Raw genomic sequence first — 27,762 nt, 5'->3', positions numbered from 1 at the left:
ATAAACTTTCTTTTTACCTGTTCTTGACCACTGCTGGAACAGGAAACTGGTCTAAAAGAACCATTGGCATTATTCAGTGAAACACTTCTCACTGGGGCCTTGCTTAGTCCAGGTCAAGTATCTGGAAGAGCAAATGACTGAAGTAAATTGGTCGCAGTGTTGTGTTAGCAATCTGAGAACAGCAGACAATTACAGGATCCACATGGATCCATTATTCAACTCACAATTATCATCTGCGCTTTTGATAGCTGAGTGCTCCCTCTTCTGCACCACTACAAGGTATTGGGACCCAACCCTTGCTCTTAGAAGACGCCACAACAACTCTCGCTGCAGCTGCCCCTTCCAGAGAAAGAAGAAGAGAGGAAAAGGCATCTAGAAACGTACTTTTCTCGTCCTGAGCACATACACATGAGGACCGACCAAAGGATGCAATAACACGAAGGATTCAGGAGTAGTAATCCAAAAAATAGTCAGATGGCTGCAGCGAAAGGTGCCTTAATCAAGAGACATGCGGTTTAGAAAACTCGGAAGAGAGTGGGAATCAGCTGCGCATGTACAGTGTTTTTATCATCATACCTCATCATACTTTATGAGGTATACTCATGAGGTAGTCATCATACCTCAACAGAAGTCCTAGTTCCATCCCTGTTTCCCAGGCTTCATTGTGATGGAGATCTCTGGCATTAATCGGAAGGATTTGGGGGATATTTTCATAATGCCAGCTGTGGAAGGCAGAAAAAATGAAAGTGAGATATTCAACTTCAAACATTTGGAGTGTTTGATTAAAAGAACAGCCATAGAACCTATAGCAATTTATTCTTTCCTTTTCAAATAATTTAGGAGAGTTGTAAGTGAAAGATAGGAAAAAAAACCCCATGTTGGAAAGACATCCAAAAAAGGCCTAGAATAGAGTGATGGGAACTGCTATGTACTCTCCCCATTAGTTCCGTACATGAGTGTGTAATCTGGACCTTAACTGAAAACTAAACTGACAGGACGGCCAAATTCTCCTTTAGGAACAAAGAGCTAGTCTGGATTTAACAGTACTGAAAATGCCTAAGCTGAAATTTTCACCACGTTTCATCTACTTTTATGACAATAGAAACTTCTTGACATTTAAACTGAGGTTCAAAAGATATTGTGATCCTTCTTGATCTAGAAACAACCAGGAATCAAGTGGCCTCCTAAAGAGTTCAGCCTAAAGCCCCTAGGAAATCTGATGGCAGAGTCAAAATTCCAGGTTTGTCCCATTTTAAAATAGGACAGGACATAAAAGTCACCTGCTAAGTAAAGAATTGCAGCTCCTTACAGACTATAGCTCAGTTATGAAAAATAATGAAAATACTTTGCCTTTGATGTTTCTCACCACTTATTTGACAAGTTCTCCCAATGCATTTGCCATAGCGATTGTACCACATCGTTGCCCAACCTGGGAGTGAGGCCATTGCGTACCCTGTTTCACTCTGTCTCTTCCTTTTTATTTTACTCTGCCTGGACTGTTCCCAAGTGTTTTCTCCTTGGATTTCGGTCCCTAAGGCTGGATCCGCCTCCCTTGGACTCCCTCCCTGGCTGCCTTGGGCAAAGCCTGGCATCAGACCCCGGAGCAGACAGCATCTCTCTCCTGTAGGCTTGGTCTGAGCCTTGGCTGACCCAGTGGTGCCTGACGTGGTAAACCCTTGGCCCCGGTCCTGCAGTGTGTGCCACAGCCCCTCCCTGCTGTTGTTTGCATCGAAACCAGGATACAGGGGGAGGAGGAAGGCAGGAGAACTGGTGCACAGTTGCTTTTACCCCCCTGTACCGAGCGTTTCTTGGCAGTGGTGCTGTAGGCTCGGTGACGGTGGCTATACAGTGGGCACCCGGGGAGCAGAGAGGAGAGGGCTGCCTCACTGCGATGCTGGGCGAGCCAAATACAGTCGAGTCTCATGAGATGGGGACTAAGCAGAAAGGAAGGGAAACTCTTACTGACAGTGCTGGGAGTGGCAGAGGGAGGGCAAAGAGATGAGGGCTGGAAAGCAGATGTGGGAGGGGATGTGAAGTTCAGGCAAGGAACTAGATGGAGAAGGAGAAGAGGTGACAGTAAGAAAGCCATTAAGAGAGCTAGAGAACAGGAGACTGAGGGAACAGGCACTTGGTAGGGAGAGAACTCGGTGTGAACAAAGGGACAGGCACAAAGAAACGAAGGAAGGAAAGATGGGAGAATGAAACTGGACCCGTGTGATCTCACACATAGTCTCACATGGATAGATTATTAACATATATTTTGGAAATTAAGCACTCTTGCTGGTATGACTTGTGTTGGTGGCACCTCTGGAGCTTGGTACTTTTACATGGCTGCAGCCTAAGGAAAGCATTAGCCCAAGTATGTGCCTGTAACCTTGCAATATACATGTGTAACGTTCTCAGGGGCCCAGTGCTAGCATGCGTTTTGATTATATGTGTACAGCATGCTGTGTAGAGACACCACTGTAAGCTACCCAGGGTATGGGAGGCAGGTTAGCCATGTTAGTGGTACATGTCTGGGCTAACGAACCTTGCTGAGAAACCACGTGTCTTAATTCTGCTCCTATATCTGTGCACATAAGTGGTGAGCTTATGCTGTGTAGACAAATCTCCAGACCAGAAGCAGACTCACATATGATTTCCTTTGGCGATGTTGAGACAGAGATGAATAGACACTTTGGGGATTTATAACAGGCTGACAGCTAATTAGGATATTCCATAGACCTGGGAGATAAATAGAGATGTGTTGCATTGGGAAAGGAGGACGCAGGTATTTGGAGCTTTGTTAACACAATTTGTAACCATGTTAAAAATGAACCCAAAATGACTGCCTCAAATATGCTTCACACTCTTCAGAATTCCTCCCAGGCTGGTGGGGAGGGGAAGCCTTCCCTTTGGTTTGCTCTTCTTTCTTTCCACTCATTCTCCATTTATCTGTGCTATGTTAAATGGTGTTACTTCACTCAGCTCTCTGCTTTCAACGGATTGGGGTGGTATGGGAGAGCAGTGGGAATGGCAACACTGGTTACTGAGCAATATGCTGCCCTACAATTTCTGCAGAGAGATTTAAATGCATTATTACTTTTAATATATTTGCACACCAACATTTCGATTGGGGACCAGACAATTTCAGGACTGTAAATTTTGGAAAAGTAGATGTTATTGAGTTCAGATACAATCTTTAGAATTACTCAGTGGTCTCAGTGACTTCAGGATCTACCAAGACTGGTTATACAACTTTCTAAGTCCCAAACGAAGAAGCTATTAATGTGCATTGCTATCAGCTATATTGTTTATTCTCTCTAGATTTAATATCAAGGGGCATCAGTGTTTTATTTGTAATGATGAGTTTGTCAAAAGTGCATTTAGTTATGTGTTTAATAACGCTGAAGCCATGGCTATTAAAAATTATATTTTCTTGCTCATCAAACAAGAGAGTAAAATTTTTTAGTACTTTAATCTTATTTTGGAGTGTTTCTTAACAGCTTTTTTTTCTGCATTTAACAATATTATTTTTATTTCAGACTAAAAGATTCCAATTTAATGATTGAAGATCAATCCTATAAGATGAGTCCCAAAGCAAAGAGAGCAAAACAGAATTTGGTATCTGAGGACAAAGAGAATGAAGCCATAGACTACTCAGTGCCCATATTCACAGGACGGTATGTTCATTTTCCTTTTGCTTGGTATCTTGTTTCTGATATTTTATTAACAAATTATAACATAACAAATCCATTAATCTTTTTTTACACTCATGGATCTCAAGATGATTGTTTGCACTTCACATGAGTGATAAAAAGACAAAGAGAAGTCAACTGACTGGCAGAAAATCAGACACTGATCCTCCAGAGCCAGGACAAATCAACCTAGGTGTCTGGACTTTGTTTTGAACACATCGCCAGGGCCACTTTCTATGAAATTAAGATATAATTATAACCCTGCTTATCGGGAACCGGACAAGCATGTTGTCCACATTATTTAGCTTATTCTTTTGGTTTGAAGACTTGTTCTGTAATTCAATGTCTCTTACCGAGCATTAAACATAGAAACAATGAAATGATGTGCTAATGTTTTGTCCTGGCACAGGGAAAACCTGGAACGAAACCAAATACTTTCTTAACTCCATCGTAATGATTCATACTGATCGCACGTGTTGGTGGTATTTATTGCATGGTTACTACTGATGTCATACATCTTACTGCAGCAGTGTCCTCAGTAAAGCTGAATGTGAACTTTATGTGGAAGCCAGAACCAACATGAGCAAGGAGGCTCCCCTGCCCTTTTTGGGGTATGGCATACTGATTTTATTAAGAGTCTCCGGCAGTTCGAGCACAGTCACTTGTTCAGATTAATACATACTGGGGTGTGGTGTGGAAAACTGGTTCCTGACTGGAGGCCAGGAGAAAAATTTCTTGCCCACCTGCAGTTGAACAGAAACCTTCCTTCAACTTGTCTTTCTTCCGCAGCACAGCATTTTTCATGGGACACTTCCAAGCTGTTTCTGGGAGCCAGTGCTTTTCTGTCTACTGCTTAATCAACATTCAGTGTCACTTCTGCTTTGTGTCCAAACTTGTGCTTTCATGTGAAATGAAGTTCCACCTCGTTAGTGGGAGATGTTATTGCTTTGGCCTTTTGAGCATTTGTGATGCTTTTGTGATAAGACCAGCAGTTTAGGTTTTTATCAATTCCTTCCCACTATCCTGGAGTAATTTTTTTCTCACTCGTCGTAGATTTCTGTGTCGGATTCACTGCCCTTTGATGCAACCAACATTCAGAAGCACACACTGTTGCCTTTTTAAACCATTGCTTTGGAGTTTCAGCTATATCTTCTGTGATAGAAATACATAAATATGTCTCACACCAAACCTGTGGTAACATATTTTCAAGGCTTCTCACTACCTTTGCATCTCACCCAGTGTTTCTGCTTACGTAGCAGTAGATTTGCAGCTCACCATCATCTGTCTCCCATGCCCTCAAGCACAAACATCCTCCCTTTTTATTGTGTCTTGAGTCTACAAAAGTAAAATTTATAGTGTTGGTCAATAGTTGAAAATCATGACTGATGGCTAGTACTCCTGGATGATGATCTGAGCTTTTTTACAGGCCCCTGTGATCTTAACACATCATGTTAACATCTTAACAAATCTTAACAAGTCATCTTTTTTTATTTTACTTTTTTGTAAAATGCGTACAGTAATATCTAACTCAGCGTGATGGTGTGCAGCTTCATTTATTTGTGTCTGTGCAATACTTTGGGATCCTACATTAAAAGATACTGTCGGATTCTTACATCATTGTTACTATTCTTCTTCTTACTGTTGTTGGTATCAATCTTACTTTTTGCACATGGCAACTCAGGAAGTTGTGTGTGCATTTGTGCCACTGAAATGACCCAAATAATTTTTTTTTTAATTAGTTAAAAAATATAAAAAGGGCATATGATGACTGTTAGGGTGCCCAGCTCAACATGGCATGAAATGGTTGGGGTGTGTGTTTTAGCCTTTTTTTCTGTTGGCATCATGTTCACGACCGCATGCCAAGACTGCAGAAGTTGCGTGCCACATTCTTGTCAGATATTTATTTTTGTTTGAAAGATAACAGCTGAACCATGTGCATGTTATATGTCATTCCCAAATTCTCCTGTGAAATTGATGTGTTGTTTCCCATGGGCAGATAGCTTTTACGAGGAATAGTTATTTATAAAGGTCAGCTCTCTGTGGGTTCATCAGAGCTGTTGCCCGTGATGCTGGACGACCTTCAGCGCCGTGTCACCGTTTCCATTATTGGGTTCTATTTCAGAGCCCTCAGATTCTGCTGTAAAAAACTCCCTTGCTCATATTATTCACTTCACAACTGTTCTTAAACACCTACCCTAATCCTTGCAAGATAAAATTAAGGACAGCCAGCCAGTATTCTAGATAATAAAACACCCAGAGCTTGATTTAATACCATAGGTGCTAAAGATACTGGATGTGGCTCGTGGAACTATTTGCAACCACTAATAAGTCCTATGCCAAAGGACTGCAGATGGCAGATACTCTTTAAATAATATTTTGTGTGTGCCATTTGGCATTTGATCCCATTGTTTCTGTTTGAAAAGTGTTTTCTACTGAAACCTCTGAGACTTGACTGCAGAATCAATTCTTAAATGGCCCTGTGTGCTGTTTCTGATGCATTCATCATTTTAGGGAACATGTTTCTCTTTGATATGGGAAGATTATAACAGGAAGAAATGATTAGCAAATCTAAATGTTTAATACTGTTGATTAAAAGCATCTGGGGAGCACTGCTGCAGATGACTAGGCTGAGTCCTATATTAGTGTGAGGATATTCATCAGCTCCCAGAAGATGCTTTATGCCTTGAGGAGCGGGTCCATACTGTGAAGTTGCTGAGATATCAACTACTGTAATTAAGGAGGAAATAATATTAGCTTGCCTTTGAAGGAAAATGCCACTGATTCATTTAAACTGAATGTAGATAGCTACATTCATATTCGTTGAATTGAGTTTTCAAAACTGTCTTTAGAAATCTCTGCCATATATCTGCATCTTCAGATGATATTTGTGGGGGAAGCTGATGTGCCTAAGTGAAGGGAATCAATCATCCCACTGATAATTTTAAGGATCATCCTGTTAAAGCAGTCTGAAACACAGAAAGTTCAAGGCAGAGTTTGAACGCATGAGAGAGGACAAAGCTTTATGCTGTTATGTAAGTTTTTTAGTCTTTTGAGCAATTTTTATGCGTAATTAAGTTTACAGCACATTCCACCGTTTGGCTGTCTTGCATCTCACTGAACTGACTTCATAGCCGAAAGATAAGGGGCTGGACAGTTAATTATGGGCTTGAATCCAAATTTTCTTGAGTGTTGAGGTATGCTAACAAATGCATAATATTAGCAATCTTAAAGAAAACAGAAAAAAATCATTCTTCCCAATCTTTTTGCTTTGTAGCAGTAGTAAGCATTTTATGATAAAACAGTGAGGCTGTGCTTGAGTGCATTCCGGAAATAAACAGAGGCTGCTTTCTCTATAGTGCTTACAAGATGGCACTTAAAAACTTACACAGAACCTCTTTTCAGTGTGCCATCTAATGTTACCCTAAAGTAACTAAACTTAACAGACGGCTATTAATGCTTCTCCTTAAATCCAGGAACTCTCATTGTATATGCACTGCTATAGCAGCTATAATGTCCTGACAGTGCCAAAATGATATGGCTGCAGTGCATGTGGAAGCAGGATTGGACCCATTGAGAGTAACCGTTCTTTGCATCTCGACTCTGTAGAAAACCTGAGGAGGATGATTCAAGAAATTCCTTAATCATCATCTTGAAAACATTTGGGAGAACAGTCAACCTACAAACATTACAGGATTGAATTTTCTATGAATAAAGAGAACTTTTTGTGATATACAGTAATGTGTTTTTTTTGTATAAATCACAATTGAGGACATTGTTATACAGTTACAATTATCTCCTGCCCCTTTGGTAGTGTTATTATGAATGCTGCAGCTGTAAGTCAATAACTGAAGATCTGTGGGTATGCCTTACACTAATCTTTATAGCGATGGAGATATAAAACCATAGCGGGATAATGGTTAAACTGAAAATGTGTATGGCATAGATATACAGAGAGGCACTGAAAATGGCAATGACTTTAGACAGTGAAATACTCAGTCATTCTGCAGTACTCTTCTATGTTTCTGCTTTGAATACATATGAGACTGTAATAGCAAAAATACGTTATGAAAGAGTGTTGGCCACTGTATTTGGCTAATTTGATAGAAAGTATAAATGGAATATGTTCTCAGCATTTTCCAATGGGACTCTGCTTTTTAAAATTTCTTTCAGAGAAGTGAGTATCAGTGGGATCACAGACACGGAAGAAGAAAGAATTAAAGAAAGTGCTGCATATGTTGCCAAGAGGAACCTTCTTGCCACAGGTGAAGGAGTTAGTGTCAGCAAGGTGGCCAAGTCAACTTCTGAAGAGGAACATCATGAAAAAAAATCAAGGAAAGTAGCGATCCGGGAGTCTGCTGAACGTGTGGCCCTGAAGAAAACGGTAAAAGAGTAGAAATGAACGCCTAGGCTGTAAACAGCGTGGGTCTCTTTTTTGTTTGGTGTTTGTAAAATGCCTGGCCCAACAGGGCCCTGATTTACACCACGGGCAATCACAATAATGGTAGTAAGAACCAAAAATATTTTCAATGGAAATCTTTTCAATGACTTAAAGTCTTGTTATCTTGGTGTCAGGTGGATAAGAAAAGAGGTGCTGTGCCTGAGGTAGGCACCAGGAACGCTTCTGTTGTGCTTGGAGAAAGGGAGGGAGAACGGGGCTGGGGAACGTTCTTTGGTCATGCCCACACCTAGTTAAATGGCACAGCATCCTTCACCTGAACGATGAGGCAGTTGCTGGGCAGAGAAGAAAGATGCCAATATATGTATCTTGCCAATAAGAAGGTGATGGGGTAATTTCTGGATTTTTATGGCCTGGGAACAAGCTTGGCCAAAGTGTTTACCCCAGAGTTTTAATCACAGGGTGTAAATTAGGGAGGGAATTGCCAAAGACATCTGGAACCAAATCTCTAATTGTGGGTAGCTTTGATATTATTGTGCAACTTCTTAAAACATAATACTCTGCGTGTAGTTACAAATACGTTATGACCAGACTGGCAGAATATATCAAGTGCAAATATGTTTCATTTACCAAATTTATTAATGTTATGAGCAGAAGAATTGGAGATGTGCTTATAAAATTCCCTTATGACATGAGGTTGGAAAGGGTGTAAGCACTTTGAAGGACAAGGTAAAAATTCAAAATCATCTCAAAATTGAGAAACGTGAAGGTGAAATTTGATAACAACCAATGGAAATTACTACACAGAGAAGGAAAAGAACAAGTAAACGAGGAATGCCTGGCTGGGTAGAAGTACCTGAGGATCTGGGAGTTATAACAGATCACAAATTTAACGTCAGTCAATTTAATGTCCGTCATTGTTGTATGAAAACAAATGCCATTCTAGAATGTGTTAACAAAAATATTGTCATTAAAACATAGGGGGCAATTATTTAATTGTGTTGGAGACTGTTGGACCTCTGAAAATGAGCAGTTACTGTTTTATTAATGTTGAGGACAAGTAGAACCTGTCCAGAACTGAAAAACAACAATTGTAAGGAAAATTGGTATTGCACAGTTTATAAAAGACTGAGAGGATTATGAAAGCTGTTTTCTTTTAATAACCTTAATCCAGGGACCTGTAATTTCCCATGTATGTGAAAGTTACGGCAGAAAATAAATATTTTAGTTTGCAGAAAGCAAGATTTATAGTATACTAGGAATTTTTTTCCAGCTCTGTGGATAGCCAAGCAGTTGAAAGTTACCCTGGGAGGATGAAAGATCCCATCAGAGGAAAGGTTTGAGAGCAGGTCTGTCAGAGATAATCTAGGCATACATGATCTTGCATTAGAGCAAAAGTACAGAAGACATCTGAGTTTCAGACCTATTTCACCTTTCACTCTGTATTAAAAAAAATAATTAAATGTGGAAAATTATTTTACTTAGAATAGTTTTAAGAAGAAGAAAAAAACAATAAAATCAAATCTAGCTATTTTGGAAGGAGAACTTCTTGAAGATGAAAGCTTTGTTTTCTGTGTCCAGGTGAGATAAATACATTAAGTATGTCTATCTGGATTTTTCAATAAAAATTGCATATTTTTTTACTACTTTTTAAAAAATATGCTTTTTGTGAATTAATAATTTGCACTTATAACTGATGGAGTTTATAATCAAATGTTTCTCTTCCAGCTAGAAGAGACTCAGGCATTCCACAAAAAGTTGAATCAAGATAAACTTTTACATGCTCCTGAGTTTATTATCGAGCCTCGTTCCCACACTATCTGGGAAAAGCAAAATGTCAAATTTCATTGTTCTGTAGCTGGCTGGCCAGCACCCCGTGTTACATGGTAAGTTTGTATCTCTAGCACTGAAAGCACCATATAACCAATATCTGAAGTAATCTCAGTGAATGTGGTATTTTTTCCAGAAAGATACAAGTTCAATAAAAACAATCAGGTACAGAGGCCTGTCAAACAACTTTCAAGTCACCTTGTACAAAAAGAAAGCAAAATATTAAAAGGCAAAATAATACTTTGTGTAACAACAATAGGAATACATAGGTTTTTTTTCATAGATACATCCAATATTTTCTCTCTGTCTGCTGATGAAGGAAAAATAGCAGTTTAATTTATTGTCAGTATTATCCTTAAAATAATGTTTTCCAAATACTTCTGTTTAGTCTACAAATGCCATTAATGTCCCTGAAGCATTAAAGCATGCTTTGGTTAAGAACTAGCTGCTTGGCTGTTGAGCAGTTATAGTACTGAATCTCCATGAAACAGAAATCTCGTGATGCAGGGTGTTCATAGCAGACACATCATAATTATTTGAAGTCGAACACTGCAGACAGATCCAGGACCATCCAAATCTTCTGAAAGCTTTGGAGTCTGTCTGAAAATTTCTATTCACTTGAATGGTCTTTGGACTAAATCTTTACTGTAAGAACTCCAAAATATACTCTTAGTCATAGCTTAAGGTCTAATTTGATTCTTGGTTAAAGTTTACCCTAACTGGGATTGAATTTAGCTTAATTAAAATTAACAGTGACTTGTGAAGCTTTACTGTCTCACCATCCATTGAGCTGATCTTTCTTATCTGTTTCATGCTACACATATACCATCAAGTTGGTAAGATAATAGGTAATAACTTTTTTCCAAACATAAAATGAGATTTGATGCTCATTATTTAATTGAAAAGATTCTTCTAGAATGTGTATATAAAATGCATGTATGTGTTTATAAAATGAACAAAGAATAAGCCTGTGTTCAGCATTAAGCATTAATTAGGCATAAGTCCTATGGAGATTCTACTTGTGGAGACAACAGAAAACATCTACTATATCATTATGTTAAGTAATACTCATTGTTTTCAATTTTCTACTTGAATTGCTTAATGGACTCTGTGTTTATTTAGATCTTAAAAACCTTAATCTCAGGGCTTGATAAAAAGTGCTACTAAGAGGTATATTAATAGGCCAGAGCTGATGCCCATGAAGTCACTTGATATCTCTCCTTAGACTATGACAACCAAAAGCCAGGCTCTGCACGGACACATTTTTCCCATCACGTAAGGGTTGCGAGTGCCCTGTTTTGACATTCTTCCTAGAGAGGATTCCAGACAAACCCTCCGGGACTGGTCTCAGCTGGACATAAGGAATGGTCAGCTATGCTCATGGCTGTAATCCAGCTCTGTAACCTGAATCCTAACCGAGAAAGAGAGAGCTGGGCCATTTTCACTTTGGTTGAGATTCACCTTATCCTCAAAACCTGACGTGGTTAAACCAAGCCTTCAGCTGCCTGCCTTTGCTCTCACTGTGAACCACCCTTTGATCCAAGTGCTAAATGTGGATGGTGGAAATTAATACATCATTTTACCGTACATCTGAATTCCAAAGGGATTTCAATTTGCCACAGGCTACTAATGGAAAAAAAGAGTTCACAGATATTTCAGCAGGTGTCTTTGCTCTGAGATACAGAACAGCGCTGACCTGGATCTGTCAGCTTTCATTCAGCGTTTCTAACGAAATGTCAGTCGTGTATTCCAGTCACTCTTTGTATAAGCAATGAAGACCTTTTCATGCTGTGCCTGCAAAATTATAAAGCTTCATGAACTTTCTCTAAAGAAAACCTTACTGTCTGATGCAGCTGTTCTGACTCCCTTGGAAAAAGCATATGGAAAACCCAGGACATTTGAAACCAGTAGCAGAAAGCATAAACTATCAGTGCATAATGACAGTGGGAGGTTGCAGTCCAACATTAGCTAATGACTTGGCTGTTCTGGAATTTGCCTTTCCAGAAATAACAAGTGGTCCTTCTAACACATGAGCCCTATTCTTTCCATAGATGAATATAAATAAGCAAAAATTGAATGAATTATTTTTTACTAACCTGATAATGAAGACAAAAGCAGTGAAAGTCGTCTTGCTGCTGGCATGAGTTAGTTAAAGCTTGTTTCTGCACAGCACCACATGCTACCAAATGCCTTCGCTCCCAACAGGATCCAAGGGTTGCTCAGCCCTTTGGAGAAAAGTTGAAGAGATTATGGAGTCAAGTCCTGTTTCACAGGATTTCATATCCCCTGGAAAATATTAGGAACTGATGGCATTATTCTGTTTTCTAACTATTTGACACACTATATGGACACTATTTGACACTATATGGAATATAAAGATGCCCAGATGTTCTCAGGCTGATCAGTTTGGGGGGCACCATCGCACAGATGAGATGAAGAATGGCGGCGAATCGATTACTCTTACTGGACCCATGCATTGTTCTTTGCTGTAAGTCAGGATAACACAGTAGGAGAGGTGTAATGAGGTCAACCATCTCTGCAATGGTTTGAAGTCCAGAATAGAGTATTGTCCAGAGTATTGTCCAGAGTATTGCCCTGCATTGAGTCCCTTTTCATAGACAACTTGCTGAGAGGAAGATCAGGATGAAAAGCATTAGGGTTTATGATCCTCTCTCACTTTGGCACTTGGAAAAATCCCAGTGTATTACTGTGCCCAAATATTTGTAGCCAGGGAAATATTCTTTATTCCACATCACTGAAAGTGCTGAAAGGCAATTTTCAGCTTTATTGTGGATATAGCTTCATCTATATCAGACATATTAAACTAATAATATTCTTGGTAAAAATAAAATTGCCTATTACTAACTTGTTTGGTGAAGCGGGGCAAGCCACTGACACCAGACCAGTTCCCTTTTCTGATTGAAAATCATGAGAGATTTAAAATTTAAAATCTGAAGTGAAGAAGCAAAGCTCTTTGGCTGGTATCTGTTATGACTTATGAAGAGAAAGGTTTATTTAAGCTACATCAAAGTAAGAGACGAAGATACTTCTATCTATCATCGTTTATATTTCCACTTCCCTTATATATGCACCTCATGGAGCACAGGGAAAGCTATATTAAAGGAGGACACCATCTTAGGAAACATTCTTTCTTTATAAACCTCAAATCAATCCCAAATGTACTGAATACAATTCAGTGTGTAATTTTATTAGATTCCTATTGCCAGTTTGTTCCATATTACTACTGCTTACTTAAGACAGGATTCACTCGAACATTTACTTGATTACACCATGTATTGTCCAGAATGAGTGACTTTTTATGCAACGATTGGTGAGGAAGAATTTACCACGAACCACTGAACTCTCCCTCTGTGAGTCTCAAGGTGTTTATATAAATTCTGAAATTAGCAGTGCCAGCTCACTACTGATCAGTACTGGTTCATTCTTTCAAATTACTTACTGGGAATTTTGAACGGTAAACTTTTCCTACCTGAAGATATACCTGTACCAGAAAACATTCATAGTGTATACCTGTAAAGGCAGAGAAGTTTTTGGTAGCACAGTTTTTGCCAGATCGCTCGCAGCAATGCACCTTACCATCAAGACAATTTTTCTTCACCAGCCTAACCTCATCGGGGCTTCTGTCAACTTAGCTATGCAAGTAAAAAAACCGTTAACTTTCTACCTGACATTTTTGTGAATATGCAGGTTTTTAAAGTAGATAAAATATGCAAACCAAACAAAATGTGTACAATACCTCATAGGTAAGGATGCTACAGAATTTTCATTGTTTGCAATTCACAAAACTCCGAGATGTTGCTCACGTGACTCCTCCATTCCTTTACAAGTAGTAACATGAAGTTCATGGTAATATAAACTGATTCTCATCCAATTCAAGACTATTTTCTCCTTTTAATTAGAAAATAAAATTCACCTGGGTGGGTCAAAGAGAAAGAGAGGGAGGTTAAGCTTCCAAAGATATGTAGTGCCTACCCAGGAAATTAGACTACAGTTTATCTAGGAGAAACATGCAGAAACTGATGTTCTATTTCAAACATCAAGCACTTGACCTTTTAAAGTATATAATTATACACTTCCATTTGTGACGTATTGTTTCTTTGCTTTTCCACAGGTACAAAAACAACGTGCCCATCAATGTACAGACTCACCCTGGCAAGTATATCATTCAAAGTCGATATGGGCTGCACTCACTGGAGATTAGCACGTAAGGGAATACTAGATAATTTAAAAAATAGCTTAAGCTGAAATGTTGCTATAGATTGAGACCTGCAAAATGTGAACATTTTACATCCTGGGGATGTAAGAGAGATCAAGTTTGTACAGCTGAGGTGAATGCTGTCTACTAAATGTTGAAGCAGTTCTGGTTTTCCTCAGTAGAGGATATGCAATTTACCTAAGTGAGTAATTTGTCTGGATTATTACTCTATTTATGGCTGGGTCAGAAACACGTGGTAATCACATTCTTCCATTTTTCTGCTGCATGAGTACAGTTAAACATGAGAAAAATCTAGTTCAGGGTAAATATATGTGTTAACTGTTTTTCAAATATAGCAAAGTTCCTGATTCTTAATGAAATGAGGAACAGAACTGAGATGTCCTCACTTATACACAAGAAAGATCTTTAACAGTAGTCACCCTCCAAATGGGAAATTTTTGCAGCCACTTTGCATTAAAAAACATTGAAAACATGAGACCTAATCACTTAATTTGATAGTCAGCAACAATCTAGATTTGATAATTTACCGGTAGGTGCCCTTTGGAAATATTTTATGATATCTATCATTTCTACAGCTTCCATGTTAGGCATCTCTCCATAGGAGACGGTAAATCAGAGATAACTTAGATAAATATTATCAGGCAGTTTTTTCCTACTTCTGCTGTATTCTCAATTTCAAATCTGTAAGTGATATTTGAAAAAAGACATTTATTTCAAACACTGGATTTTTTACGTTGAGAAAAACTTAATGGCTACAATCAGTCCAGTGTCCAGTGTGTCTATCTCCCAAGCTTTTACTTCTTTATAGATTTTACCCAGATTTCTGACAGTTTCTTTAATCTAAAACATAGAAGAGGCTATGCCGAGGAGTAAATGGGTGCCCTGCCTAATCATTTCTATCATTTTAGATGTGATTTTGACGACATTGCTCAATATCGGGCCTCTGCTATGAATGTTAAAGGAGAAATTTCGGCTTATGCTTCCCTCGTGGTAAAGAGTAGGTTTGCAAAATATTTCCTTTGGGGTTTTTTGTTAAGATGCACATTACCAATTTTGGTTCTGTGGCTCAGAGAGCCTTTACCTCTTGGTGATAGTGACTGGAGTTGTTCTTTTTCTGTCTAGGGTACAAAGGAGAAATTGATGCAAGTCTTTTGTATGCTGGAACTGTTTCCATGCCTCTGGGCCGTAAGTTGCAATATATGTTTGTTTGACACATCCATTTACAATTGTGACATCATGACAAATGACTAAGCAGAATATTTTGTAACATTATTTAAAAAGGAAGCAGGTGTGATTTACCAAGGTACTGAGCTCTACAATTTCAGATGGTGTTAGCCTCACCTATAGGGGAAAATGGCATTGCCTTCTAGGTCTATGGCTATTTGCTTATATAAGAAACATCCTTTTAATATTGCACTTTGCTTTGGAATAAAATCTGTCAAAGAGAGAGACACTTCATCTTTTGCAGTATGTAAAACATGGCCTGGAAAAAAAGCTAGGGGGTGCATGTGCATAAGTAGAGTGGTTGACTTAATCATTCTTGTCTGCTGCTATGTGATTCCATGCGTTGCGAAAATGCGTAGAAAAGATAAAATAGCCAGAACCCAATTTGAGTATTTTGGATATATCAAGGTAAAAATTGTAGTTTGCTTTACCTGAGAACCTCACATTTTGATTTACAGTATTGCACAGATACTTCCATGATGTTAAGATAACCCACCCATGTATGCCATGTGGGTGAAGTGCCCTAGGGGCCCTGTGCATGAAAGGCTTGATAGATGAGACTTATGGACATTTCTTTTATCGTAGCAACACAAATAGAATCAGAGATATGCTGCAAAGGCACAGTAGCTGGCATTTATATACCGAAGCTCTGAAATAATAGAAACAAGGTTATGTACCACATTACAAAATGCAAGGCCACATATTTCCAATATAATTTGGGATTTATCACTCGGTTATGGGAAAGGAAGATGATTATCTGCATATATTCATTTATCACAGGAAGACTGAGAGCTACCAGTGTAGGGCAGTTGTGGAAAAGGAAAATGTGACCCTAGGTTTTATCAGCTGAGCTGTTTCCAACAGAAACAAGGAAGCCCCTGTGCCATCTATGTGCAGTACAAGTGTAAGGCACTTAGGACATTCTGTCTGGAACGCTGCCCAACTCGGGTCACACAGCGTCAGAAAAGATACATTCAGGAGCAAGTACAGAAACAGGCTACCTGAATGCCTGGGGGAATGGAGAGCTCATCTTATATTAAGAGCCCCCGCCAAAGATTATTTAGCTTATAAAAATGAAGGCTGAGTAGACACGACTGCCCTGACATGGAGCAAAGAGTTAAAACAGGGAAAGAGAAGAACCATATAAGATAAAGATCAGCTTGACCTGAACAAATCATTAATGATAAATAGAAGTCTTTTTAAGTTATAAAACAAACCTTATGATAAAATGATAAAACGCTGGATCTGAAATTTTGGAAATTCTGCAATGAAATTCTGCTGAAGTCTCTCCCTGATAAAATGAACTAGCTGTAAGGACTAGAGTTGTATGAATAAAGGAATAGTTGATTCTCTGTGATAGTAAGGGCTTGGATTATTTAACATTGCAATTACCTCCGAAGATGATGACCGAATATATATTGTTCCTATTTATACCTTAAACTTTACCTGAGATTGTATTCATAATCTTTGGGTACATTTGCTTCCTACTCTTGTCACGAAAGGAGAGAAAAAGTAAACAGCCAGATTCTTTTTCCCCTTCTACAGTTGGCGTTACCCCTCATGGCTATGCTTCGAGGTTTGAAATCAGCTTTGTCGACAAGTTTGATGTAGCCTTTGGGAGAGAAGGCGAGACAATGAGTCTGGGCTGCACAGTTGTCATCAGTCCTGATATCAAGCGCTTCAAACCAGACATCGAATGGTACAGAAATGGTGAGAATGTTGGACATGAAGAAATATAAACTTCTTTCATGTAAATCTTTACTTATTTCAGCAGTGAATGTTATAATTTGGTCATCACTTTGTCAGATTTCGATATAGTAATATTTTCTCTTTTTCAATTTAGCATTTTGAAGTGGAACCACAGTTAGAAAACTGACAAAGCACTGTGAAAATGTCTTCTAGGGATTTTTTCTTTCTTAAAAAATTTTTAAATTAGAAGCATTTCAATCAGCTCCAAAATCTGTGTGGCCTGTCTACATAGCCCACATAATTTTTACTCTTTATTTATATGCCAAGACATTTCTTAAGTAGTTGCACAAATGTGTTGTGCAACAGCTGATAAAAAAGCTGTTGTTTTCTGAAGTTACACTTTGAAAACGAAAACAAAATTGGCATGAGAGCAGAATTAGCTGTAATTTATGATTGGGTTCGAAGACAGGAAGTTGCATAATAAGAATGGTCTCTTGTGTGTTTCTAATCTATTCCAATATATTCTCCTTATTCAGAGTCTATTCCTCAGTAGATCCAGCTAGTTCTCATCACGAAATTCTCTAATTTCTAGGTGTTCTTATTACACCATCCAAATGGGTCCAGATGCACTGGAGTGGGGAGCGAGCTTCATTAACACTGACTCATGCAAACAAGGAAGACGAAGGTCTTTACACTCTACGAGTGGTGATGGGAGACTACTATGAAGAGTACAGTAGTTATGTCTTTGTTCGAGGTAGGATACTATCTTGTGAATGAAACTCACTAAAGAAATGAGGAAAACATACTGGCAAAATCAGTCTCAGACATTTGAGGTGCTTTTTTTCCCAATAAAAAGAGAATAATTATTTTCTATTAATAGATTCTAGCAATATAGCTTCCAGTTGTTATCTCTGGAAAAACTGAATGCATATCTCATGCTTTGGTGTCACATATTAGAAGACTTCTAAACCCCGTTGGCATTCTGAGGAGGAAGTTTAGGGTACTGATCTAACTTCACTACTCTCTCAATTTCAGCCTGTGAAGAGTACTGAACGTAAGTCATAAAGAGGAAAAATCTACATAATAACTTAAAAATGTATTTTTGTAAACATCTCACTGCTAGCTAAACTGCACTGTTTTGATCAAGATATTGTGCACCATTTGAGGCGTTCTCTCGAACGCACAATGCAGGAAAAAATACAGTGGAAGGGAAACACAAAGATCTGCACCTGGGGAAGAATAACCTCATGCACCAGTATAGGCTGGGGGCTGACTGGCTGGAAAGCCGCTTTTCAGAAAAGACCTTGGGGGTCCTGGTGGACACCAAGGTGAACACATGCCCTTGTCGCAAAGAAGGACAGCGGCATCCTCGGCTGCATTAGGAAGAGCATTGCCAGCAGGTTGAGGAGGTGATCCTTCCCCTCTACTCAGCACTGGTGACACTCACCTGGAGTGCTGGATCCAGTTCTGGGGTCCCCAGTACAAGAGAGACATGGACTCACTGGAGCGAGTCCAGTGAAGGGCTGTGAAGGTGATTAAGGACTTGGAGCATCTCTCATATGAGGAAAGGCTGAGAGAGCTGGGGGTGTTGAGCCTGGAGAAGAGAGGGCTGGGGGGGAGTTTATCCACGTGTACCCGACGGAGGGGATTAAAGAAGACAGAGCCAGGCTTTTTTCAGTGGTGCTCTTTTCAGTGGTGCTCTTTTCACAGCTCCTTCTAAATTGTAGGCAAATTTGCTATAAATAGCTAGCTATGGTATTTAAGCACAAGCAGTTGTCTTTCTATGTCACGCATAGAAATCCCTATGTATCGATGGAAGTGAGCGATGCACTAATCAGACTCATAACGTTAGGTCTTTAGACGGGCTTCGCGAGCGTGTGTGACTCTTCTGCCCTGGCTACAGGTCAGCATTTGTCAGCAAGCCATCAGGGATGAAATCCTAGCCTCCCTGAGGCTGATCAGCAATGCTGGTTGTCCCGGCTATTTCCCAGTCTGTCTTGGAAAGAAACTGGGGTGTCTCATGTTCCATTAAACAGTAAATATGGGCAATTAAAAACTTTCATACAGAGATCACTGAAAACATATTGTTATTACTCTTAATGTTCTTATTATTTTGTTATGTTAACTGGATTGCTTATGGTGTACATTATGATTTTTAAAAATGCATGGAGTTTGCTGTAATTAGAACCTGGACTTTGTAACTTTGGCGCAGCTTCAAAAGCTCCATGTGATGCTACTCTGCCTATAAGAGAAGACACAGTGTAAAGTGTGGGTTTTTTTTTCTGAAGACTACTGTTACTTAATGAAGCATGTTAAATACTCTTATAAGACATTTTTTTCTGAAAGCTAAAAGCATAAAAAATAGGGATTACTGTATATTGTAATACAAAATCCTGTAATGTTTTGAAGCATCAAATTTTTTTAAGAAGTCTGGGGTTTACATGAAATGTATGAATAATATTTATTAGCAAAATATTTTTTTTCTTCAGGTATATACATCTTTCTTGTCTAAGTCAGGTGTTCTTTTGAAGTAGCTCACAACAGGGCTTGAAAAATGCTACATGTAATTGTACAAATTGATGTCATTCTGCAGATAAACAACCTCTCTTCTTTGAAAGCCTTTCATGCAATCTTCCTGCAAAGATTATTTTTCTCTGCATGAAAATTACCCCATCTCACAAATCAGACTCTGACTGTGTAAACAGTAAAATTCCCCAGTGCCCAGCACTGTGCTCTGTTTTTTAAAGCTTTAGATAAGATATGTCCAGAAGCTGACACTGGAGTCAAGGCCCTTTGACACCAGTAGCCCCAGATTTGGGATAAACACTTGAAAGGAACAATATGCTCATCCTTATGAAGGTTATATTCCACAATGATAATGTATGTGTAATGTGATTAAACTTCAAAAGGTTTTGCTACCTTTGCAGTTCATAGCTAACCAAAAACAACCAATGAAGGACTATGTGTGGAGATAAGATATTTAATTCAGTGTTGTATATCCGATGGGTGAATACTTTTGATTGCACTATTGCCTGGCTGGAAGGCAAGATATCAGCCTCTTCTCCTAAGTAGAATAGCAGGTAAATATATAGTCTGCCAAGTTTTGAGTTCAGCTATGTCTCTGGCAGCTACCTAACCAGAATGCATGTTACTGACTTTATTTAAAATGCCTAGGTAAATTACATTTACAGTATGCTGTAACATATTAAGCATTTGTAAATGTGGCACAGAGAAAACCAAAACCTAGAAAAACACTGGCAATATAAAAACGAATACTTTTTGAAGCCAGTGATGGAACTTCTTTTTTTGGCTCAGTAAGAACAGAGTTCGGTCCTTAAAGATTAATAATTGTGAAAGAACTGTGGTTCACATTTGGAAACATATGCCTCCATCCTCGTAGACGCTGATGCTGAAATCCCCGGAGCCCCTGGTGCACCACTGGACGTGCAGTGCATAGATGCCAACAAAGATTATGTCATTGTCTCCTGGAAGCAGCCCGCTGTTGATGGAGGAAACCCCATCCTCGGATATTTCATTGACAGGTCCGTGAGCATGCCAAACTGGAGAATTGCTGCGCATTCTAACTCAAAAACCTAAAAGCACATTGAAAAGCATGAGATAAAATGGTCATTGTTATTTTCATTCTTGTTGCTGGCCAGAAGAAAATTGCTTTTTTTGTTTTAGATTGGCTGGGCTTGATCTAACTTTCACGGAAATAATTACGTCCTGCTTCATTTAACTACGTAGGAAGGATTCTGCGAGACACTGCGTAGCTGAGCCCTCGCTGCTCCCCGTGAGGCTCGAGAGGCCTCAGGACTTTGCAGTTCAGTAGCTTACAAGATTGGCTCCTTCATCAGGCAGCTGTGGCTCCTTCTGTATCAGTGCCCTCCTGCCCCTTTCCAAATAGTTATCACGTACCAGAAAGCAAAATATTATCTCAAAGGGAGTTGGATTTCTTTTATGTGCTGTTGTTTTCCAGGCTCTTAGATTCACAAGCTTCATGCAATCACGCTTATGTGTTTTTCTCTGCAACAGTAAGAACTGGAAAAATTTTTAAAAATATGAAAACTGAATGTGTCACGCAGTGGCAGGACTCCAGAAGCTTGGGATTTAAGAAATTCAGTCAGTATTTTGAGACTTGCAATGATCTGCAGAGCTGGTAAAATTTGTTTGATTTTCAGTAATAGAATACATCATTAGTAATATGGAGTTCCTGTGGGCTTATCCAGATGCATGTAAAAAAACCCCAGACATTATATATATATATAAAATACATATATATATGGGGCATATATATTAAAAATATGCCACTATATTACGCCATTGTATATACACATAAATTATATATGGGTAAAAAGAGGGCATTGCTTTGTGAAACAAATCTAACATCGATACATTCAATTAAAATATAATTTTACTGGTTCGATAACTTATGAGTGTCAGTTGCTGCTGTAACTAGGTAGTGCTAGGTCTAAGCTACAGCTTTTTAACATTCATTGAAAAATCCTAAACAAAAGACAGGACTAGACTCTGAAAAATAATCTCTCATTTTAAAACTAAGCTATTGAGGGATGTTAGCACTGAGAGTAACTGCAAGACAAATGGCATTTTGCTTTTTCTCTTGTGTTCACCTCCTTTATTCTGCATTTGCTCCTAAATTCAAAGCTTTGTTACTTCTCTCCGGCATTTGATCCCACCGAAGGTATTTAGGCACCCAAATATTCAGCCAGGGTAGCCCCCAACTGCAGTGTGCCTCGCAGTATGAGCCGGTGGCCCAAGGCAGCAGGACCTGCTTGGGCTAATGCTGGAGGCGAAGCTCGGCCATCCTTTGCCCCCAGCAGAAACCAGAACCACAAAACCGCCCTGAGCGAGATGGTAACAATTCCCAGAAAAGACACACTCGCATCTACCAAGAAATCTGGGTAGGCACTGTAACATTCGCTTTGGTAGATATCTCAGCAGCAATAAAAGTCTCTCCCGAGCTCCTAGTTTGTGTTCCTGTCGACCGTGTTGCTGGATACTGGGAAGCCATCCCCGCAGGCTCCTCCTGTCTCCCTGAGCTGAGGTCGCTGTGGTCCCTCCCTGCTGCTGGTTCTCTCCTCCTTCTGCCCAAAACCAGCCTCCTGCCAGGTGTGAGGCTTGGCAGCAGTGGGACCAGCACCACCCCGGCGGGTCTTGTCGTTGCAGTGGCTGCAGCCACCGCAGCGCAGGCTCCCTTGGCAGCCCCTGGGGTGTTAGAAGCCGGGTCCGGCTGAGTGCCTGACTTTAACCCTACTCACAGCCATCTGTGTGCTGGGCTGGTCACAGAACTCGCAACGGAGGTCTCCACACCCCACGAAGCCCATCATTTTGCGGGATGTACAGTGGAGCACTGTGCATGAAGATGAACTTGTCGCCTTCTGGCAACTGCAAAAGACACGTGTATTTCATGTCCCTTTGAGCATGCCAAAGCTGACACTCCCTAAGCATCCTGGAGCATACTTTGGAGGGTTTAAACAGTGAAATGAGTTCTGCTTGTGTCCCTTCCTCAGTTCAGGAAAGGAGTGCAGCTGCAAGGGATTTAGTGCATGCCCAGATGATACTTCAGCCCTGACCCCTTGTTGCAGTTGCTTTGATATCACCAGTATATGACTCTACTGAGGAAACTGGTATGGACCAGCCAATGAACATGAACAGATGGTGAAGCTGTAAAGGGGGGGTGGGTGCCCCGATTTTGCATTTTTCCCTTCCCAGCACTGCTCTTGCTGTTCGTATTTTTCAGATGTGAGGTTGGCACCACCCACTGGACCCAGTGCAATGAGACTCCCGTGAAGTTTGCTCGTTTTCCTGTCACTGGTCTGATTGAAGGCCGTTCCTACATTTTCCGAGTCCGAGCTGTGAACAAAGCTGGCATTAGCCTACCGTCCCGGGTGTCAGAGCCCGTGGCTGCTCTGGATCCTGCTGACAGAGCCAGGCTTAGAAGTAAGATGTGCTTTTTGCAGATTGCCTGAGAGGTTTAAGAAGTCACAAGTCATTAAAAAAAAAAAAAAAAAGGATGACTATCTACTCATAAGCCTTCAAAATCCCACTAGAGGGAGCAATGCAAAACCCAAATACTTGGAGACAGCTTTGCCAAGAAGAAATCATCTCAGTGCTCTTTGCACAAAGTGCTCTATCTGCTCAAATGGCTTTTGCTGGCTGCGGTGTGACATTCCAAATTTGCAGGAAGGAGGGAAAAGGCACAGGAGAGCTAATTGCCTAAAGAGACTTGCTTTTGTTCAGCCAATGAAATAGCTGAACAGATCTTGTGAATAGTCTCTCTCTGTGCCACAGACAAGGGTGGCTGATTCTCATGTGCTCATGTGACGATCAAAGTCTTGCAGTAACATCAGCATAATACCAGGGAAGCCCAATAGATAATTGATCCCAAGATCTCTGCTTTAAAGTTAACATTTTACAAGTCAAGGATATTTTTCCTGTGGTCTGGCAATGTCCCAGCCATTTTGCTTCCAAATCCACCTCTCTACCTGTATGCCAAAATCATATGCCTAAAATCCAATTTTTTCTACTTGTTTCTGAAGTTGTACTATTTAAAATGGTCCAACGCGAAGGGGTATTGTATGCAAAGGGGTTCGCACAATCCCAGCTTGTATGTCTTACTGCATATAATGCTGCAAGCTACAGACTGCAGTCAGATGATCAAGGTTCCCGTTCAAAATAAAAACAAAAAGCCGGAGGAAGGAGGTTTGGCACCACCAGGAAACATTGTGCTCAGACAGACATGTGAAACCTGAAGCCTGGGGCTGGCCTCTTCTTTTCACTGGGAAGCGTGGAAGCTGTCTCAGGAGATGAAATCTGGTCTTAGTGGCCTATTCCCATTATACCTCCTCCTCTTATCCCTCATGATCCTCTTTTCTCCCCACCTGCTCCCTCTCTGCTCCATCTCCAGAACAGATCAGCCAACGTAAGGTGAAGCACTTGGCGGTGGAGAACAGCATTTGCAAAAATTATCTCTGAAAGTGCATTGACGTGGTTGATAGCTGAATGCACAACTACAATAATATGATAACGTAGAGGTGCTGAGAGAGCCACCCAAATCATATCAAGTGATAGGTTGAGCAGTTTCTGTTTGTGACTGTGACCCATGATTTGAAAGCTGGTAATGTGAGGGAAAGTGGTTAAAAAGAGACAAAGAGCAGCCTGCAGGAATTTGGCTGTTCCTTTAATGAGTGAGCTGTTAAACCAAATGAATAGAGTATGGAAAATGAAGTTAATTCTCTGAAAGCGATGAGCGGAGTGAGCCAAATAGTCACCTAGGTGACTTCAGTGACATTTCAGGAAGGAGTAGATGTTTCAGCGGATTACATTTTTAGCCATATTGATTGCTGAGCTGCTCTCAGTATTCAAGCTGGTCAGCCTACAACTAGCTTGGGTAACCAGCTTGCTACATAAGCAACAGTCACAGTAACCAAAAACGGAGCTCGCGTGAATCTTGCAAATGTTAGTTTTGAACCACAAAAGAGTCGGTTTTCTCGTTATTTCAAAAGCTCCTGAAGTCTCCCATTTCCATGATACCTCTGATATTTGTTTCAGGTCACCCTTCTGCTCCCTGGACTGGACAGATTATTGTCACTGAGGAAGAACCCGCAGGTAAACACAGCCCTTTTGTCTACAAAACTCTAATGGGAAGCTGGCTGAGTAATTAGGAAAACTCCCAGTGAGTTCAGTGGACTTTGGCACGCACCCAAAGTTCGTTGTTCTGAGAGTCACTTGACCTTGAGTAACTCCCAACTTGGTTGTCGAGGTGAGGTTTCATTATTCAGGAGCTAACAAACATGCTTGGAGTTAAAAGAAGGATATTTAAAACCAATATTTAGAAGACTTTTAACTCCACGTTTTAAAAAGGTATCAGGTGCCAAGGTATATTAATACTCCTATATTTTAATTACGGCACTAATTCTGATACAAATATGAAGGAATTAAATCCCAATTCCCTTTCCTATTCTTCTCCCCTGTTCTTCAGAGGGTGTTGTTCCTGGCCCACCTACAGACCTCCAAGTTATTGAAGCCACCAAGAACTATGTTGTGCTTAGCTGGAAACCTCCTGGACAGCGGGGCCACGAGGGTATCATGTACTTTGTGGAAAAGGTAAAATTGGACAAAATCAGAATCATGTTGTGGCAATCTTTAACATTTGTTTTGCCATCTCTTCTGGACTTTTCGTTAACTTTCATTTCCACCTGAGACTTTCAAACTAGGGCCAGGGCTAGAACTTAATCCAGATAACTGTTACTGTAGGTTAATATAAACTAGGAAGAAAAGAAAGATGGGAAATAGGAAAGTAGATGCAGAATGTGTCACACACTGTAAAATCCTTTTATGAATTATGTCATTGACCCACCCTAGAGTAGACAGGCTGGCAAACTCCCTCTATAATGAGAAAGCACAGAGCAAAGTCACATGTGTGTATATATATATATATATAAAAATATATATTATGTTTATATATATATGATATATATCTTTTTAATGTATATACATATATATAAAAATTATTTTTTTATAAATGAAGCTTGTCTAGTGGGACAGATTGTTAACATTTTGTATGGAGGCATTCTGCAAGAGTTTCTTGGCATCAGCACTTTATCTTCCAGCTGCCTTTTCATATTTATCCTCTACATTAACTTTCCATTTGCTTCACCAACTCAACAAAGATGACAAAATTTCTTTTCTAGAACAGAATCAGTTTTAATTTCAGTGTCCTGTTTTTCTGAGATGGTTTTTGCATGGCTGCTAGCCTAGAAAATCCTTCACACCATCACCCTTTTCACTTGTATCTCATGGCTCTCAAACTTTTCTATCAATGCTTTTCCCTGTCAGTCTACAGTTGTCATCAAGGGAGACATAAATATCTTCCCATTATGTGTTTTTCATCTGTCTTATGAAATCTAGTCTAAATAAATGAGTTTCACTTAGCAACAGACCTAGAGAGGATGAATATATGAATTTTGAGTTTCCATATAAGAAAGCTTTTTAATAACCTATTGCATGCTGAGTACTGAGCACTAATGTCACATAGTCAGATAACGTTCTCCTGAGAATTTGAAATCCCTCGGAAACCAGAACCATTGCTTGAAATTATCCTTAATGTAAATCACAGGCAAAAATTAATCACTAATATTAATGGTATAAATGATCATGGTATGTAGAACTTCTAGCCACAGAAATAAAAACAATTCACAAATTACTTGCACATGTTATTTTTTTTCTGGAAAACGAAGGTCAGATCCTGATTTATTCTGGAAGCCACCCCAAAAACATTAACAGTGACACAAAAGCACCTAGAAGCAATGTGGTAATGTTAGAGTTCTGTTCCTTGGATGATACTGAATGTCTGCAGAACTTATTTTGAAAGTGGTCCAGAACTGGATGCAGTTAATAATAACATCACTTCCTTGCGGTGGAGAGGAGTTTAGCTTTCATATATTAAAACCAGTAAGCTTTTATGTATGTTTTCTGGAGTAGGTGGCCATCTGGGATTCATAAGGGTTGAAATACGCTCATTCTGTGGAAAGGCCAAAAAAATGAACGTGACTGCCCATTCCCCATAGCAGACACGCCTTCGGTGGTCTGCGTAGAAAGTCTTGTCAGGTTAGACACTCAGCTTTCACAGACTTTTGTTCCAAATGCGGTTTCTGGGTTTGACTGCAGTGCGTTGCCGGCACAGAGGAATGGCAAAGGGTGAACACCGAGATCCCTGTGAAGTCTCCCCGCTTTGCCGTTTTTGATTTGGCTGAAGGCAAATCCTACTGCTTCCGAGTTCGCTGTTGCAATTCAGCTGGAATCGGTGAACCTTCAGAAGCAACTGAAGCCACTGTGGTGGATGACAAACTTGGTAAGTGTGTGGTCGTATGTAGTAAATTGCCTCCATGGCATCTTTTCAGTTTATGATGTAATTGTTTTGTCTGAAGACAGATAGCTGCTCAGTAACTAATTCAAGTATGAAGAGTAGTCAGTGATTTATTCCCTTTAGCTAAAATAATTTTGGTTTGGGCTGTTGAACCTTTAGTGTGTAGTCAAATGACAGATGCAAACCAAGGGAATTAAGCTGTAAATAGCGATGCCAAGAACTGCAAAGGCTGCAAATAGTGAAAGAAAATGAAAACTCAAGGAAGTACAAAAATGTTTTGTTTTACTTAGAGTCTTTATTGAAAATAAGCCCAGACATCATCAGAGTTTAACCTTCTTTGTTTGCCAAATCAAACAGAAGTGAAGAATTTAATACTTACATGAACGCAGAGACTATTTCCACTGGAAGAAAAGCCAAGATGTTCACCACAGTAAAGAATCAGTAGCTAAGTCTACATTAGCAATTTGTTTCCAAATGGCAATGCAGATTTGAATCCAATTCCCAGATTGTCTCCATTTACTTCATATTGGTTGGATTCTCAGAGCAGTCTGACGCACATGAACTACATTCTTTAAGAAGAAGAGTAAAACAGCTCTTCTTGAAAAACACTTTGGATGCATTGTGGTACTTAACAGGGACATTCGTTTCTGACTTATTCTGTGGGCTGCACAAAATCCTTCAGTGTGCACCTAACACATTTCCCCTTTTAGAAAGCTCCAAATCACATCTCTGGTGCAGATGTTCAGCCCAAGGGAATAAACTAAATCTAATTTGAAGGAAATGCCCATAACCGTAGGCAATGGAGCCCTGAGGAACCTCA

The 27,762-nt window shown here is 39.8% G+C and overlaps 1 protein-coding gene across 1 annotated transcript in view; it reads left to right on the top strand.

The window, feature by feature from the left end:
• MYOM1 (myomesin 1) overlaps positions 1–27,762 on the top strand; it is a 75,339-nt gene that overhangs the window by 6,795 nt on the left and 40,782 nt on the right. The window contains exons 2-14 of the mRNA XM_075142046.1: positions 3,525–3,662; positions 7,848–8,058; positions 9,802–9,959; positions 14,036–14,128; positions 15,049–15,137; positions 15,263–15,297; positions 16,885–17,074; positions 17,646–17,807; positions 20,454–20,595; positions 22,815–23,014; positions 24,626–24,682; positions 25,056–25,180; positions 26,744–26,927. Of these exons, the coding sequence (XP_074998147.1) occupies positions 3,525–3,662; positions 7,848–8,058; positions 9,802–9,959; positions 14,036–14,128; positions 15,049–15,137; positions 15,263–15,297; positions 16,885–17,074; positions 17,646–17,807; positions 20,454–20,595; positions 22,815–23,014; positions 24,626–24,682; positions 25,056–25,180; positions 26,744–26,927 (1,784 nt within the window). The remainder of the gene's footprint in view (positions 1–3,524; positions 3,663–7,847; positions 8,059–9,801; positions 9,960–14,035; positions 14,129–15,048; positions 15,138–15,262; positions 15,298–16,884; positions 17,075–17,645; positions 17,808–20,453; positions 20,596–22,814; positions 23,015–24,625; positions 24,683–25,055; positions 25,181–26,743; positions 26,928–27,762) is intronic.

The sequence above is a fragment of the Calonectris borealis genome, chromosome 2 (assembly GCF_964195595.1).
Source record: "Calonectris borealis chromosome 2, bCalBor7.hap1.2, whole genome shotgun sequence".
Lineage (NCBI taxonomy): Eukaryota > Metazoa > Chordata > Aves > Procellariiformes > Procellariidae > Calonectris > Calonectris borealis.
The sequence above is the reverse complement of the archived record's forward strand: the minus strand, read 5'-3'. Positions and strand labels throughout refer to the sequence as shown.